The sequence below is a fragment of the Rattus rattus genome, chromosome 2 (genome assembly GCF_011064425.1).
Source record: "Rattus rattus isolate New Zealand chromosome 2, Rrattus_CSIRO_v1, whole genome shotgun sequence".
Taxonomy (NCBI): domain Eukaryota; kingdom Metazoa; phylum Chordata; class Mammalia; order Rodentia; family Muridae; genus Rattus; species Rattus rattus.
Window position 1 is genome coordinate 2,184,488 of NC_046155.1, and position 16,095 is coordinate 2,200,582.

General features: G+C 53.2%; 2 protein-coding genes across 8 annotated transcripts; one reads left to right on the top strand and one right to left on the bottom strand.

Annotated features, from left to right (window-relative positions):
• The first annotated feature begins 1,309 nt into the window (after window positions 1–1,309).
• On the top strand, window positions 1,310–6,854 carry Mus81 (MUS81 structure-specific endonuclease subunit). Of its 3 annotated transcripts, XM_032891154.1 has the most exons (16): window positions 1,310–1,702; window positions 1,798–1,927; window positions 2,542–2,624; window positions 2,982–3,083; window positions 3,217–3,285; window positions 3,420–3,505; window positions 3,923–4,063; window positions 4,194–4,289; window positions 4,387–4,508; window positions 4,591–4,688; window positions 5,184–5,300; window positions 5,388–5,483; window positions 5,649–5,777; window positions 5,854–5,957; window positions 6,517–6,600; window positions 6,679–6,854. In XM_032891154.1, exons 1-16 carry the CDS (start codon window positions 1,568–1,570, stop codon window positions 6,743–6,745), a joined length of 1,659 nt encoding a protein of 552 aa, XP_032747045.1. In that variant the 5' UTR covers window positions 1,310–1,567; the 3' UTR covers window positions 6,746–6,854. The 3 variants fall into 3 exon arrangements, with proteins under 3 accessions (XP_032747045.1, XP_032747043.1, XP_032747044.1); XM_032891152.1 differs by lacking the exons at window positions 1,310–1,702; window positions 1,798–1,927 and having other exon boundaries at window positions 2,395–2,600; window positions 2,979–3,083; XM_032891153.1 differs by lacking the exons at window positions 1,310–1,702; window positions 1,798–1,927; window positions 4,194–4,289 and having other exon boundaries at window positions 2,395–2,624.
• An 846-nt stretch (window positions 6,855–7,700) lies between these two features.
• Efemp2 (EGF containing fibulin extracellular matrix protein 2) lies at window positions 7,701–15,440 on the bottom strand. Of its 5 annotated transcripts, none has more exons than XM_032891156.1 (11): window positions 14,935–15,440; window positions 14,221–14,338; window positions 13,937–13,985; window positions 13,092–13,298; window positions 11,726–11,848; window positions 11,387–11,503; window positions 11,156–11,275; window positions 9,367–9,486; window positions 9,156–9,282; window positions 8,773–8,968; window positions 7,701–8,001 (listed from the first exon to the last, which is right to left on the bottom strand). In XM_032891156.1, the coding sequence occupies exons 2-11, from the start codon at window positions 14,329–14,331 to the stop codon at window positions 7,840–7,842; spliced, it is 1,332 nt and encodes a 443-aa protein (XP_032747047.1). In that variant the 5' UTR covers window positions 14,332–14,338; window positions 14,935–15,440; the 3' UTR covers window positions 7,701–7,839. The 5 variants fall into 5 exon arrangements, with proteins under 5 accessions (XP_032747047.1, XP_032747049.1, XP_032747046.1 ...); XM_032891158.1 differs by lacking the exon at window positions 14,935–15,440 and adding an exon at window positions 14,628–14,726; XM_032891155.1 differs by lacking the exon at window positions 14,935–15,440 and having other exon boundaries at window positions 14,221–14,566.
• Between the last annotated feature and the right edge of the window lie 655 nt (window positions 15,441–16,095).

Below are 16,095 nucleotides of genomic sequence, written 5' to 3' on the forward strand. Positions count from 1 at the left end.
GATACAAGAAAAGGAATACTTCAACTTAGTTCCCGAGTTGATAGATTTATGATTATTTTAACACAAAGACTCTCTGTGAAAGCAAGAGTTTAAAATAAACTGGGGTGGGAACTCCAGCAAGTTTTCTCTGACCTCAAACAATGACCATGGACTCACACTCTGCAGAAAAAGAGGGCAAGGTCGCAAACAAGTCAGAGGCAGACGAAATACGGGCCTTGACCTCCCCAAGCGGAATAAAGGGTGTAAATGAGGAGCTACCCCAGGAGCAAGGCAACACGCAGAGGATGCCGGGGGTTGTAGTCAGGGGCTTTCTGCTGCACGAAGGGGCTAAGCTGCAGGAGCTCCAAGTGGAGGCCAAAGCTTGACCCCCTCCTCTCCCAAGTGTCAAGGCTAAAGAGAAGACGAGCTCCGCCTTTAACGAGACTCGCAGTTTCCCAGAGCAACGGGGGGAGGGGCTACGCAGTTACCCTGGAGACGCGCTTCTTCCGCCCCCGGCCGCGGGATGCCCTAGATGTCCTTATTAGGGCATGAGCCTCCAGAGGGCGTGCCCAGCCCAAGCGCCAGCTGCAGGCTCCTTATAAGGCTGCTTGAGGGAGGAGGCGGGTGTGGAAAGCTAGATTGAGACGAGGGTCTGCGAATTGGGCGCCCAGCGACTTCCGGCATGACAGCTGAAGACCGTGCGTTGTTCCAAACCCTAAAGGGACCACTGTGCTCTATTGAGCCTTGTGTCCCTCAGCCTGAGTCATCCTTCCCTCAGCAAGGTTCCCATCTTTATCCTCCCTGAGGCTCCTTCACCTTTAATGAGCCACAAAAGCGAAGTGTCTACCAGCTTTCCCGGGATCCAGCCTTGTGCCCATGTTCGAACTCCCCACCTGCCAGGACACACCTTTTATTTCTCCTTGCCCTTGCGATACACATCCTCGTCATTCACCTACCCTGAGACTTCTGTGCCCATCCCCGACTTCGCACATTTCGAGATCTTACTGCCACTCCTGCCTTACCTTTATTTCATCCCTTGCACCCCATCATAGATGTCTCTCCCACAAATGTTCTTGGGCTTGTGTCCATCCTTCTCCCCCCACTTTTCTCAAGCCTTTTTCTAGCCTCTTCTAGGATAGTGAGCCTGAAATAGCCTTGAGACCTTGAAGCAAGGCAAGTTCAGCTTTCTGAGCGTACCCCCACCCCCACCCCACTCCCCGCCGCCAGCCAGCCCTCCCAGTCACAAGGGGCGCTGTCCGCTCTTTTAACAGTCAGCCTAAAAAACGACTCTGCTCTCGAATTTTTGGGTGAGAGGAAAGGGTGGATCAAAGCTCGGTGGCCTGGGTGGGGCCTGTCCAAAAGGCTGGTGCTGGCGGCGAATGGGGGCGGTCCTAAGAGCAAGGAGATGCATGCCGAACTTACAAGCCTCTTGCTGCATAGTACATGGGGAAGGGAGGACAATCTTTGATCTAGTGCCCTACTAGGCTGGAGAGGTCCTACCCTCAAACAAGTGTCCTTATACCAATTGAACCGTCGAGATCCCAGTCTCAGGGTGTTTTGAGACTCCGAAAGAGCCAGTGTAGATCTTATGGCGGAGCCGGTCCGCTTGGGCCGGAAGCGTCCGCTGCCTGTTTGCCCCAACCCGCTCTTCGTTCGTTGGCTAACCGAGTGGCGGGACGAGGCAGCCAGCAGAGGGCGCCACACGCGCTTTGTGTTTCAAAAGGTGAGTCCCAGCTGTTTTCTGGTGACAGGCGCTGGCAGAGCCAGGTGATCATGAATCCTAGTTTGATGAGTTCCCTTCTCCCTTGTGCTCGCCAGGCACTGCGCTCCCTCCAACGGTACCCGCTACCATTGCGCAGCGGGAAAGAAGCCAAGATACTCCAGCACTTTGGAGACAGGCTCTGTCGCATGCTGGACGAAAAGCTGAAGGAGCACCTAGCATCGGGCGGTGAGCACCTCTGGAAGTTGGTGATCTAAACTTCTTAGGTGCTGGCTGTGTCCACTTTTTCAAATATCCCCCTCCCAATGTGGTTGCTGTTCCACCCAGGGCTAGTGATTGATGCTCTGTAAACCTCCTAGTTCTCACGAACAAAGCTAGCTCACTGAGACAGGGTGGGTGGGTGGAGTTGTGAAACAAGACCATGAGGGTAGAAGAGTCAGAAGCATTCTCAATTTCATAGGGACTTCAAAGCTAGCCTGGGCTACCTGAGGCTATCTCCAAAAAATGACATGGGTTGGGCATAGTGATTAATGCTTTTAATCTCAACACTCAAAGGAAGCAGAGGCAGAAAAATCTTGGCGAGTTAGAGGCCAGCCAGGGCTTCACTCAGTGAGACCCTGTCTCCAAACCAAAACCCCAGTTCTGGGGGATCCAGCCCCCACTTCTGGCCTCTTCTAGTATTGCATGCAAGTGATACACAGGTGAAACACTCACATACATACAATAAAACACAAAAAAGTTTTAAAATACGACACTCAAATTCACAAAGTGAGCAGACTACATCTAGGCTCCTCCTGGGAGCCAAATGGTGTGCAGGACTGACTTTCTTCTGATCTCTGCAGGTGACCATGCCCCCAGCTCACCATCTGGAAAGAAGAGAGCCAGCAAAGGGCCACCTGCCCAACTCCAGGACTCTTCCATGCCAGTGAGGATTGGGAAAGGAAGTAGAAAGCTAAGGGGGGTGGGAACGGGGGCGGGGGTGTTGAGAGTAAGACTTCTTGGTTTGACTGAGATTGGCGCAGGACAGTCTTCTACCCTCTGTGAGAGGCTCTATCTTAATTCCTAAGTAGGATTATTGACACTGCTGTATACAGAGTTCCAAAGGGAGCTGCTAAAAGATCCAGCCTAGAAAGCTGTGGGACATCTACCATGTTATTCTTCCATAGTTGTAGCTGGGGACTGGGCCTGGCACATACATCCAACTTTTGCTGCTGCTCTCCCACCATCACATTCCAGATTTGCAAGCGTTTATAGCTTCATCTCCCTCCTCTGTCTCTCTCAGGTTCCCACCCAGCCTCAAGCAGGAAACACCAATGCTGGCTATTGGCCAGCTCAGAACTCAGGTGCTCGAGAGATCCTGCTGCAGCTCTACAGGGAGCACCTGGTAAGCAAGTCAAGCTCATGGGTGGGATGCAGCAGGATGGTCACAGAAGTGCCTGGGTAGTGTGTACTGGCCACTCCATGTCAGGGTGAGGAGCCCGGGACCTGAACCTACCTCATCTCTACCACTGTTTCAGAATTCTGATGGCCACAGCTTCCTAACCAAAGAGGAGCTGCTGCAGAAATGTGCCCAGAAGACCCCCAGGGTGAGCATCCGCCGAGAGTGGGCGGGTAGAGCCCACTGCAGTTTTCCCTTCATGGCAGACACCCTTGGGGTAAACCTGATCCAAATGTGGCGTATGGTCAGGGGCCTCTCTGAGGGTCTCCTTCCCTTTCACAGGTAGTGCCTGAAAGTTCAAGACCCTGGCCTGCCCTCCGAGGGCTCCTCCACAGGAACCTAGTCCTCAGAACTCATCGGCCAGCCAGGTTGGGCAAGGAACGGGGAGCACATGAGGCAGGGATGGGACACATGCAGGATTTAGGGCATTCTTAGCCTTTCTAATGACCCAACAAGTCTTAGACCTGGTGCTGCTGAGGCTGGGGAAGGCCAGCCTACCTGCTAAAAAGCCTGATACTGGAAGACCTGGGGAGTATGAGCCTCTGTGGGGAGGGAGGACAGTATGATGTTGAGTGAAGACAGGGGAAGGAGTTGGGAGACACGCATTGCAAAGCTGAGACACCATTAAGGGAGGTCCTGAAGAAGCTGACCTGAGGGACAAGGAGACAGAGGAGATGGGGAGCCATTGAACTTATACCAAAGAGGGTAAGGCTCACCTAGTTGAGGGAAGGAGAGCATGTCAGGGATAAAGAAGATAAAAACTTCATGTGTCCCTCACCTCCTAGGTATGCACTGACACCAGAGGGCCTGGAGCTGGCCCAGAAGCTGGCTGAGGCAGAAGGCCTGAGCACTCTGAACACTGGCTTTCAGCCAGAGGAGCATCATGAAGAGGAGTCACCAGTTCCAGAAGCCATCTTGTCAGAACCGTAAGAGAGAAATGGGGCAACCATACCTTTATCTCAGAGACTTATAACTGAGCCCGATGCCCTATGAGTCATGGGAACTACTCTGGCACTGAGGGTTCTGGCCTTATGCACAGCCTCCACTCCATTCTAGTGGCACTACTGAGGTGGGCGTCCAGCAGAGACCACTGGAGCTAAGGCCTAGCGAGTACAGAGTGCTGTTGTGTGTGGACATTGGCGAAACCAGAGGGTAAGGGAGTAGGGGAAACCTTGAGAATGACTTGAGGATGCTGGAATGTGGTTAAGTGCTGGTTCACCCTGACTTTGGCCTTCTTTCTTGAAATCAGGGCAGGACACAGGCCAGAAATGCTCCGAGAGTTACAAAGACTGCGTGTGCCCCATACAGTTCGCAAACTGCATGTTGGGGACTTTGTGTGGGTAGCACAGGAGACCAGGCCCAGAGACCCAGGTAAAGGGCCATGGACAGGCATGGGAGGCTACCCAGGATGGATAGAATGAAGACAGTAAACCTCTTCTTGGTTTCTTGGCAGAAAGACCTGGGGAGTTAGTCCTGGACCACATTGTGGAACGCAAGCGGCTAGATGACCTGTGCAGCAGCATCATTGACGGCCGCTTTCGAGAGCAGAAGGTGCCTTAGTCAGCCTGCCTCACTCCTTGCTTACCTCAACCTAGAAAAGCTCCTGGGTAGCCCCGAAGCAGAGCCTCCAGCCACACCCACTTTGAGCCCTTTTCAAGTCATACAGGGGTACAGTTGGAAAATAAGGCTCTCTCTGCTGGCTGGAGAAACTTAAAGAGCCCTCGAGTACCTAGCCCTAGAGCTCTCAGATAAACAAGAGGCAAACCTCTAGGATTGGAAATGCAGGGTCTATACCCACGTCCCAGCAGCAGGGCTGACCCTAGAGGCCACAGAGCCCAATAGGCCAAGGGAGGCTTGGAGAAAGCATAATGTCCAGAGATTCGGGGCTTTCCGAGGAGTCATAGCGAGAGCCTAGTGTGGTGTTGCTTTCAAGATACGATAGGAGCCAGTGAAGATGAGACTGTAGGGTCAAGGTCTCTTAACTGATGACTGGCCCAGACGTGGGCATTTGGGCCTGACCCACCCTACTTCTGCCTGCTTTCCTAGTTCCGCCTGAAGCGCTGTGGCCTGGGGCACCGGATATACTTGGTAGAGGAACATGGGTCTGTCCACAACCTTAGCCTTCCTGAGAGTACATTGCTGCAGGCTGTCACAAACACCCAGGTGAGCTGGGAGGGCAGGACCAGGCTGGCAGACTTTATAGCCCATGGCTCAGGCCAGGAGCTACCTTCCTTATGTCCTCTTCTCCAGGTCATTGATGGCTTTTTTGTGAAGCGTACCATGGATATTAAGGAGTCAGCTGGCTACCTGGCGCTTTTGACAAAGGGCCTGGAAAGACTGTACCAGGTGAGCAGGTGCCTCTACCCAGTACTGGACCCTTGCCTGGTGTTTGCTGCCCAAGCAAGGAAGGGTGGGATCCCAGTTCTTTAGGCTTCCCACTGGGGCCTGGGAAAGGATTAGCTGGGGTTAGTCTTTAGAGCCTACCCTGGCCTCAGTCCCCTCTTCCATCAGGGCCACACCCTACACAGCCGCCCTTGGGGAACCCCAGGGGATGCTGAATCAGAAGCAAAGCCTTCCACAAACCCTCTCTGCTCACTCCTCACCTTCAGTGACTTCAATGCAGAAGCTGTCAAGAACAAGGTACCACCCCTGCCTCGCCTCTGCTCAGGTGACCTAGGCCGAGGTCACCCCTAACACAGTCCTACCCCAACCCCAGGCCCAGTCTGTGCGAGAGGTATTTGCCCGGCAGCTGATGCAGGTGCGTGGACTGAGTGGGGAGAAGGCAGCAGCCCTGGTGGATCGATACAGCACCCCTGCCAGGTACACCCCAGAGAGCTGCTGAGGGTTCCTCTGCCCTTCCTTCCTACATGGAGTTCAACATAAACAGTGCTCCCAGAGAGTGAGCTTGGCTCTACACGGGAACCTTGGCAGGCTCTGTCCCAGTGTTTCCCAGGGAGGGCAGGCAGGATGGAACAGGAGCTCTAACCTCAGAAACAGGAAATGTGTAGCATTTAAGATTCTTCCACTCGGGGTTGGGGATTTAGCTCAGTGGTAGAGCGCTTGCCTAGGAAGCGCAAGGCCCTGGGTTCGGTCCCCAGCTCCGAAAAAAAGAACAACAACAAAAAAAAAAAAAAAAAAAAAAAAAAAAAAAAAAAAAAAAAGAACAACAACAAGATTCTTCCACTCTGGGGTTGGGGATTTAGCTCAGTGGTAGAGCGCTTGCCTAGCAAGCACAAGGCCCTGGGTTCGGTCCCCAGCTCAAAAAAAAAAAAAAAAAAAAAAAAAAGATTCCTCCACTCTGGGCTAAACCCCCCTGCCTTAGCTCTCATGTCTCGTAATGCTTGCCCAGATAATCAGCCTTTATGTGCCTCATCCCCAGTCTCCTGGCTGCCTATGATGCCTGTGCCACCACCAAGGAGCAGGAGATGCTGCTGAGCACCGTCAAGTGTGGGCGTCTGCAGAGGTATGGGCAGTTACAATCTGGAGAGAAGACCGGGTTGCCTGAGGCACCAGGCTGACCTTCTCCTGACTTTTCTTGCAGAAATCTGGGACCTGCTCTGAGCAGGACCCTGTACCAGCTGTATTGCAGCCACAGCCCTTTGACCTGAGCTATACCTGGAAATGTTCCCCAGCAACCATCTTCATCTCTACCAAGGCTACCTTTTAACAAGTCCTCTGGGCTTTAATAAAAATCCAAATGTGTGTGGTGTTAAGGAAGCAATGCCAAGGTCCTTATGAAATGTGCAGGAACTGGAAGACTGCGGGAGATCCAACTGTGTGGTAGGTAGTGCCAGCGGTGGAACACACAGCCTCACACGTGCCAGGCAATTCCTCTTCCACATAGCAACGACCTGCAGCCTTGTACAGTGTCTCCTTACCCACTCCTAAAACCAGCTTGGTCTAGAATTTGCTATATAACCCAGGCTGGCCTAGAACTCCCAATTTCCCTGGCCTACCTGCCAGATCCTAGAATTAAAGGTGTGGCCACCATACCATGGTTCTTTTCAAGGCCAGCTCCTAGGCTAAACATGGCTGTGCACAGCTATAATAAGAACTTAACTTACACCAAGCCAGAGACCCTAAGGATGGATAGATGGGGATGGGGATGGATGGATAGATGGATGGATGGATGGACGGATGGTAGATAAACACTCCTTAAGAGTTGGGAATGCCCTGGTCAGGGAAGGGTACTGTATTTTTGAGTGCAATTAGACGGCCCTAGTCAAATAGTTTGAGAACAGTGTTCTCCATCCATTTGCCTCATCTTAGTGATTGGACAATAGGGCTTGTCCAAATGCACAGCTTGGGTAGGGCTAAGACAGTCACCCCAAACTCCTAGCACTGACCTGAACGTGGTTTCTGGGCCCAATATCAGCCAAGCTCTTGAATAGGGCCTGAAGTATACACTCTGGAGAACGCCCAGCTCAGGCTGATTCTGAAGGATGACCTTAGCTCTGGAATCTCCTCAGCCTGAATATAGAGAGGACTCCTGTGTGGAATTTGCCTGCCTCTCACAAGCCAGCCCCTTCCCAGGCTGAGGTTACTCACCCACCTCAGCCAGGACTCCTTCTTTCTCCCTTTATTGTCCTTCACATCATAGTCCCTTTAAACAGAACAGTCATCCTTAAGCCCCCAGGGCTTCTTAAGCTATGGGGGGGGGGAGAAGGGGCCCCCCAACACGACCCTTCCCTGAGGGTCTTCTTCAGAAGGTATAGGCTCCCACAAAGACGGTGAGTCTCAGTACAGAGCTGGCCCGGTAACTCATAAGGGAGTTCATGGTGACCATCTCCAGGTCCAGGACGTACTCCCGGGGTCCTGTCACCGGTCTGGCAAGGACCAGCATGGCGCTGACATTGTTGATTTGCTGCAGGGCACAGTGGATGGCAGAACATAGAGATGGTGTTAGCCTGTGAGCCAGGACCCTACTCCAGGATCACCCCTCCCTCCTGTGTCCTGAGGTCAGGAAAGTCTGATAAGACCACTGCGTATCCTTCCCCAGCCCTGACGTCAGGACATTCCCTCAGTATCTGAGTCCCTGCCACTGGCTCTCCTCATCAGCTCCATCCTGACCCTATCCACCCTGCGTTTCCCTCCATCATGACTACCTGATGGCTCGAGTTTCAGGGATGATGGGCATTTGGTGACCAAGAGTGTCCCATTTCCCCTCCAAAGTATTCAGTTCTGTCATCGCTCTAGTGCTGGGGAAGAACTGAGGGCCTACTGAGTGGAGCTGCCATGGAGCTGTGACATCAACCCCAAAGAGGTTTTGAAGCCAAACACCTCAGTGCTGAAGGCAGCATAAGGACCCACGTCCAAGATGCCAGCCTCCCTATCTTCCCCTTGCCAGCACACGGGAGTCCCTGACCCCAGCCCTGCAGGAACTGTTCTTGTTTAATGGATAAGGAAATCAAAGCCAGGCAGGAGAGAGCAGTACTGGGACTCACCCCTAACCAACTACTCCTGAGAACTGCCTGTAGCTTGTTCACTAGGAATATGGAACATCTCTGACTTCCGCCGTGACCCCTGCTTCCTAGGACAGGGCTTTGAGAGAGGAGGCAGGGCAGCTCCCGCTTAAGTGATTTGAGGCATTCTATTTTAGATAAGTCAGTTGGGTCTGAATAGAGAAGCACCTTACCCTAATGTAGAAGTCCCCCTGTGTGTTCCCAGCACGGATCTGAAAGGCATTGTAGGCGCCAGGGTAGACAGAGGTTGCCTGGATCTGAAACACGTCGGCAGGCACACTTCGCTCTGAGGTGATGCTCATGTAGCGGTGCACGATTGATGACGGTTGCTCTCGACAAAGGGGGTTGGAGGCAGGACAGAGGCAGCGGCTAGAGACCCCAACACGAAACAGCAGTGAGGGCTAGGCCCATCCCCCAATACCTACTTCCTAAAGAGGAAAACCCGACTAATTCCCATGAGATGTCATGGGTACTCACCAGCCTGACTAAACCAGTTAGCCCCACAGACCTCTGGAAATTGTAGTTACCACAGCAAACTGCCACCAGGTTGACTCACTTGTCCGACACTTGGACATAGGGCTCCACACAACGGTTGGTGTCCACACAGCGGTAACCCCCATGGAAGTTGACGCAGGTTTGGGCCTCTGAACACTGGTGTGCACCTGTTTCGCACTCGTCAATGTCTGTGCCAAGGGAGGTGGAATTGGACTCTAGGACTGACAGTAAGCTGGCAGCCTCTCAACTCCTGCCCACCCAAGCACCTGTACCTTGGCAGAGCCTTGTGGCCAGCAGTTGGTAGCCTTGTGGGCAGTGACAGGAGAAGCGACCTGGCTCATTGACACAGCGGTACTGGCAGAGGTAACTGGAGTAGCTGCACTCATCGATATCTGAGGGAGGGTGGGGATGAGGACCCTGGGCCGAGGGTAGTCCTCACAACCAAGTCCCACAGACCTTTACCGAGAGAGCCCAGCCCCCCCATAAGGCTGGATGTGGGAAGAGAGAGGGAGTGAAGTAAACCCATAATGCTCAAAAGGGGGACTGAAGGTTTCAGAGGAAGGTTAGAGGGGCTGGGGATATAGCTCGGTGGTAGAGTACTTGCCTAACACGCTTGAAGCTCTAGGTTCCATCCCAGCAAGGAAAGGGAGAGGAAAAAGAAAAGACAAAGAATAGAAAGGTTTGAAGCTTGGCATGGTGCTATAGTCTACAATCCCAGCATTTGCGAGGTAGAGGCAGGAGGATTATACCAAGTTCAAGGTCAGCCTGATCCACACGGGGAGCCCAACCAGGATTATATTAAGATCAAGACCAGCCAGGACTACATAACAAGATGGATCGTGCCTTGAAAAGCAAACAGTGGGGTGTCTGATCACAACATCTGGGAGGCAGAGGCGGAAGCAAGCAGGTCAGTGTGAGGCAGCCTGGTCTACATAAGAGACTCCAGGCCAGCCAGGGCTACACAATGAGACCCAGTCTCAAAACAACAGCAGACCTTCAAGCATATAGAGCACCTCTCTCCCAGGACTTTAAGAATACGGAACAAAGCACTAGCCTAACATGGTGGCCTGTGCCTCTGATTCTAGCACTACTCAGCAGATTTCTGTAGGCTAGCCTGATCTATACAGAGAGCTTTACAACAGCCACGGTAACATAGGCTCTGTCTTAAAAAGCAACACCAGTCTAGAGGCTTGGGCGTAAGTCCTACTAACTAGTTTTAGAAAGGGTCCACGTTGAGCCAGTTAAATGAGTAGGTTAGACTAGAGGTGTCCTGAGGGGCTAACCTGCTCTATTCTTTTCTGCAAGTCTTGCGATCTGCAGTCAGAATGCCCAGACTGGCTGAGCGTGTGACCCACATGCAGCATCCTATCTGTCTGCTCTTGCTCCTTTCACACAGCTGAACACCAATGATGCTGTGCCTCACAGAGCACACAACAATGAGGGCGGGCCCGGGTGACATGCTGAGATGCCTGGGGTAAGCCCAAGCCCGCCTCACCCTTCCCATCTGAACTTGGACAGGTCACTTCATCTCTGTAAGGGGAAAGTCACCACTGTCTCCCAACGTGCTGCTTACTTTCTACAGTTCCACCAACACACCTTTAACGTCCTGTTTACAAAAGTAAATCATCACTGACCAGATTAAACGAGACTGAAAATTTAAGTTATAAATGCATGGCACCTACTTTTTCTGCCTGAGACTTGATGAAGCCTGTCAGTCACTGTCCCTAACTCTCCAAATAGCCCATCTGCCGTAGAAATGTGCCCAGGAAAAAGAGACTTTCCCAGAGCAGGATTCCAATGCAAGTCAACTCCACTTTCAGGAAGACGGGCACCTCCATCCCTCTCTGTCTCTCCAGCAAGCTTCAGAAGCACCTAACCTACCATCCCCCCACGCTGGGAGTGCCAAACAACCAGCTCAAGATGGAGTTCACGAAGGCCTGCGGGTGCAGAGAGCGAGACACCGAAGCCTCAAACAAATGACTGTGTGACTGGAGTTGGTCCAATACGTTGCAAGTGCCGGGGGTACCAATGCAGTATCCGGTAGCACAAGTGGACTCTCACCACTGCAGGAGAAGCCATCCCGGTGTAGCTCATAGCCCTGGTTACAGCGACACAGGAAGGTCCCATAGGAGTTGAAGCAGCGCTGCTCACACGGGGCTCCCATGTCACACTCGTTCACATCTGAGGGTGCAAGGACAAACACCCACTCGATGTGGGCTCAGGAAGGAGATCCTGCCCCTACCTCACCCATCTCTACCCAGGATCCCAGAACCTGGTCTGGCACAGCCTCACCCACACAAGAGCGGTTGTTAGGTCCCAACTGGAAGCCGGGCTCACACTGGCATCGGAAAGAGCCCGGCAGGTTCACGCATCGGTGCTGGCAGTAGCGGTAGCGACACTCATCTATGTCTGAGATGGGAGGCAGGAGACAGAAAGTAGAACACAAGCAAGGTGGGGCCTGAGCCAGCTCACCTCAGCACCCAAATTCACCCCTGCCTTTGTCAGGGAGCTGTCTAGTGGGTCTGGTGACAGGAGTGCACCAGCAGCAGAGGGCTGGGGTGACCTAAGGCATTAGATCAAGAGGCAGACCAAGGTCACAGAGCAGGAACTTAGGAAAGCCACTGAACTCACCTACACATTCGGGCCCAATTTTTCGGTAACCATCGGGGCAGGTGCACTGGTAGGAGCCAGGAAGGTTATGGCAGTCCTGGCTAGGGCGACAGTCATGTATAGCCTGGGTACACTCATCCACATCTGTGGGAGACACCATTCAGCCTTTGCCTGGAGTCCCCCATATGCTAATGACCGTGTGAGGAGGGGGCCCACGCACATGGGTAGTTGGCATCAAATCATGAACATTTAATTGAGATCATTCCAATAGTCCAAAAAAGAGTCCACCAAGCAGTTACCAGGAAAAGTACCCATTAGGAGAACATACTAAAATAGGGTCTTGTGGGAACTGGTGGCACACACCTTCAATTCCACCACTGCAGGGGAAGAGAGGCAAGAGGCTCTCTGTGAGTGCCAAGCTAGTTGTAGCTAGGGCTACAGAGTGAGACACTGTCTTAAAAATAAATACATAAGTAAACAGACAAATAAAGCCTTGTCCATTTATACCCCGCAGCTGACTGCAGGGCCAGGATCTCTCCTCCTCCCAGACCAATGATTCCCAAGTCTGACTCCAGATCAAAAAGCTGGCAGAGGCTGGGAGCAGAGCTCTCACATGTCTGTCCAGGAACTGAGGCTGCTAGGGACATCCTGGGCCTGCAGACCATGCACTGAGCCTGCAGTAGATGAAAACTTGGATATGTCTCTGAGCAGCCAGATGGAAGGAGCATGGGGTCTGGGGTATTAAATAGGGAAAATTACTTTATTATTTTGTTAACTGTTTTGAGGTAAGATCTCGGGCAGCCTCAGGTGGTCCTCAGAAGTTCTTACGCAGCTGAGGATAACCTGTACCTTCGGATCTTTTTGCTCCCTCCCCACTGGTGGGTTACAGGTGTGCGCTACCATACTTGTTTTTTTTGTTTTGTTTGTTTGTTTGTTTTTGTGGTGCCGGGGATCAAATCCAGAAACGATCTCAAAACCCAAAGTACATGGCGGGGGTACAGAGGCAGGTGGATCTCTGAGTCAGAGTTCTAGGACCGCCAAGGCTACACAGAGAAACCCTGTCTCAAAAATCAAAAACAAAGAAACAAACTAAGGAGGACTAAAATAACTCTACTGGAGGATTAAAAGAAACAAGAATGAAATATGCCGAGATGGCACCATGATAAAACACATTACTTTGAACAGTAAATACAAAGTTAGTTTTGTTTTTTTTTTTTTGTTTTTTCTTTTTTTTTTTTTTCGGAGCTGGGGACCGAACCCAGGGCCTTGCGTTTGCTAGGCAAGCGCTCTACCACTGAGCTAAATCCCCAACCCCCAAAGCTAGTTTTTTAAAAAAAAAGTTTATAAAAGGCCTGGAAGCCTAGGTGCCAGCATGGCCCCCACTTACCCACACAGCTCTCCTGTTCATCAGGTTCATAGCCCGGAGGGCAAGGATTTGGATGTTGAGCAGAGGCTGGTGGTGGTGGAGGTCCTTCACTGTGGAGATCACTGATGACCGCAGCAGAGCGAGGCAGACACAAATAGCCCCCGTAGTGGTTGATGCATTTCATTTCACCCTTGCAAGCCTCGGGGATGGTCAGGCACTCATTGACATCTGCAGAGAGGGGCCTGCTGGGCACAGCCAGTCACCTGGGCTGGCCCTGGAGGTAGTGGGAGGCAGAAGCCCAACTTGGCCTTCTCTAAACTGAGCAACACAGCAAGGCTTTCTCTCTGCTCAGCAAAGGCTGCCGACCCAGAACCCCTCCCAGGCATTTGCAGGACTGGGTGTGTGGCCCCCTATTTCACACTGTTACCCCCATTCTCTTGCCTCCATGTGAGTTTCTGTTCCTCCTCAAATCCCTGCCTCTACCTTTGCCCAAGAGTAATTTGCAGGCCTCCTGACCACAGAGCTTGTACTGCCCTCCCAGGGTGCACTGGGATAGAGCTGGGCTGGGAGAGTGCAGTGCAGTTCAGGGAAGATGTATGTATTTCCTTCTTTCTGGGCAATAGCCAGGTGCTCTCTTGCCTCCTGCAGGACAGAGGCAGAGTTTGTTCACCCTCTTGAAGGGGTAGGGCTCCTAACTGAGTGGCACAAGAGAAGCATGGCTGCCTACCAGATGGCTGGCTACCAGGGTGGACAGTGGGAAGGCCATCAAGTTCCTGCAGCAGCTCTGGGAGATAAGGTGTCCCTGGGAAACAGCAGTAATCCCCTTCCCAGTTCCTGAAGATGGCTAGTACCCCAGACATACTCACCCCGGCAATGCTGGCTGTCTGCATCCCACTCATAACCATCTGTGCATTCCTGGAAGGGAACCCGATGTGGCCAGTGACCACCCTGGCTGTCTCCTCCAACTAGTCAGGCCAAGACCAGGGCCTGAGCTCAGTCATGCTCAGGTCAGCTCCACACAATGGCCTCCAGCTTTCCACCAACCAAGCCGGGGAGAATCATTCCCAGAAGCAGCCTCCCCAGGATCCTGCCTCACTCGCTGTCCTTCCCATCCCATCCCATCCCAAGCTGGTGACCCCAAGGTCCCCACCGTGTAGCTGTCCGGCTCTTCGGAATCCTGTGGGGACGCTGCTCCCAAGAGCAACAGCAGAAACGCCCAGAGCAGTAAAGACCCGGGTAGGCAGGAGGCAAATGGGAGCATCCTGGGGCTGAGAGGGGGTGGGCAGAAGTCAGGGGTTTCTGCCACGGCACCCCCCATTCCCTCTATCTGGAAGGGGAGGCTGGGTCCCAGCTGTCTCGTCCCAGGACTGTTCTGGGAGCACCGAAACCTTCCAGGGCTGGGGACCGAGTCCCTTCGCAGGCCTGGGGCTCAGGGCTGCAATCCTGGACCGCCCCGCCCCCGCCCCGCGAGTCATGAAGCGCAGGCCTCTCCGCTCCGCGCAGCATAGACTCGGCCGCAACATCGCCCGCGCCCTCCCTCCGCTGGAGGCCACTCACGCGTTGACTCCAGCAGTGCCTGCGGGCGGACGGACGGACCGCGCAGCTCACTGGACGCGCGGCCCCAGGAAGCGCCCCCCGCCCGCCCGCCGCGGCCCACCCCGGCGCCTCCGCCCGCCCTTCGGCGGATTCCTGAGCCCGCGCCAGGGGGAGGGACCCCGACCCCCCGGCTTCTCCGCCCCGGCCGGCCACAGGCCCCCACCCGGTCCCCCGCGGCGCTGCCTGGAGTCGCCTGTGGACGCCCAGTCAGTTTCCCAATGTTTGGGTCCTTAGACCATTGACCTTGATGCTTGGCACCCAAACTCACCTGGGGACCCCAGGCCCTCACTCAAAATGATTATTCTGTCCACCTAGACCCTATCTAACCTGTGCCTCCGGAATCCCTCTGTGCACTCGCACCTCCGTGTAACCGGATTCTGCGCCTCCCAGAACCTAACAAACATTTATTTAATCCTCAGATCTCCAAATGCTACCACTTTCAGGATTTTATCCAGTGTTACACTCTTAGATGGTCCTAAAACTTCATCCATGGTTTCCTGACCCTCGTCCAGGCATACAATTAATTGTCCAATTCCCTCTGTATCCACCTCCACCACCCCCAGGTGGTCTCTTTACTCAGGGCACTGCTTCCCCAAGCCCTGCCTGCGCAACGCTACAGTAGTATGGGGGCGAGGGCAGCAGTAGTCTTGGCCCGAAATGAATGGAAGCCCCTGAGAAGGCGGACAAGCTTGAACTTGGTCGCGGAGGACACAAGGGCCCAGTGCCAGGCCTTTCCCGACCCTCTTCCCATCCAAGTCCCCCACCCAGTTTCCGCCTCCGCCCCCAACGGAGATCATGCCTTGGAGGCGGAGTCTGGGTGCCTCTGGCGCCCAGGAACGGGTGAATGGGCGGGACTTCGCGTTGCCCACGTCTCAGGGCGGGTCTAGACGGGAAAGGGTTGCGTGTCCAGGGTTCCCGTGCCTGGCCCAGACCGCTAGCGGCAATAACCCGGCCTTCCTTCCTTCCTTTCCCTTTCCCAACCTCTTCCATCTTTTTTTGTTTGTTTTTGTTTTGTCTTTTTGCGACAGAGTCTCAAACTGTAGCTCTGACTGTTCTGAAACTCACTTAGTAGATGAGGCCTCGAACTCACAAAGATCCGCCTGTCTCTGCCTCCTAGGTTCTGGGATGAAAGGCGTGCACTACCATGTTCCCCTCTGCCTTGACGGAAAAATAAAAATTCTGCTTCATTTCATTTAGTTGTCTGAGTGGTAATGTGTGTGGTATGTGCGTGTGTGCCTATGTACTAATGGAGACTATCGCTTTTCACCTTAAAAAAGGGTTTTTAAAAAAAAAAAAAAAAAGTAAAAAAAAAAAAAAAAAAGACAGGGTTTGTCACTGAGTCTGGAACTTAATATTTTAGCTAGATTGGTTGGCTGGCTAGTGTGCTCTCAGGTCTGCCAGTCCCCACCTCCCTGACCATCTAGGGGTT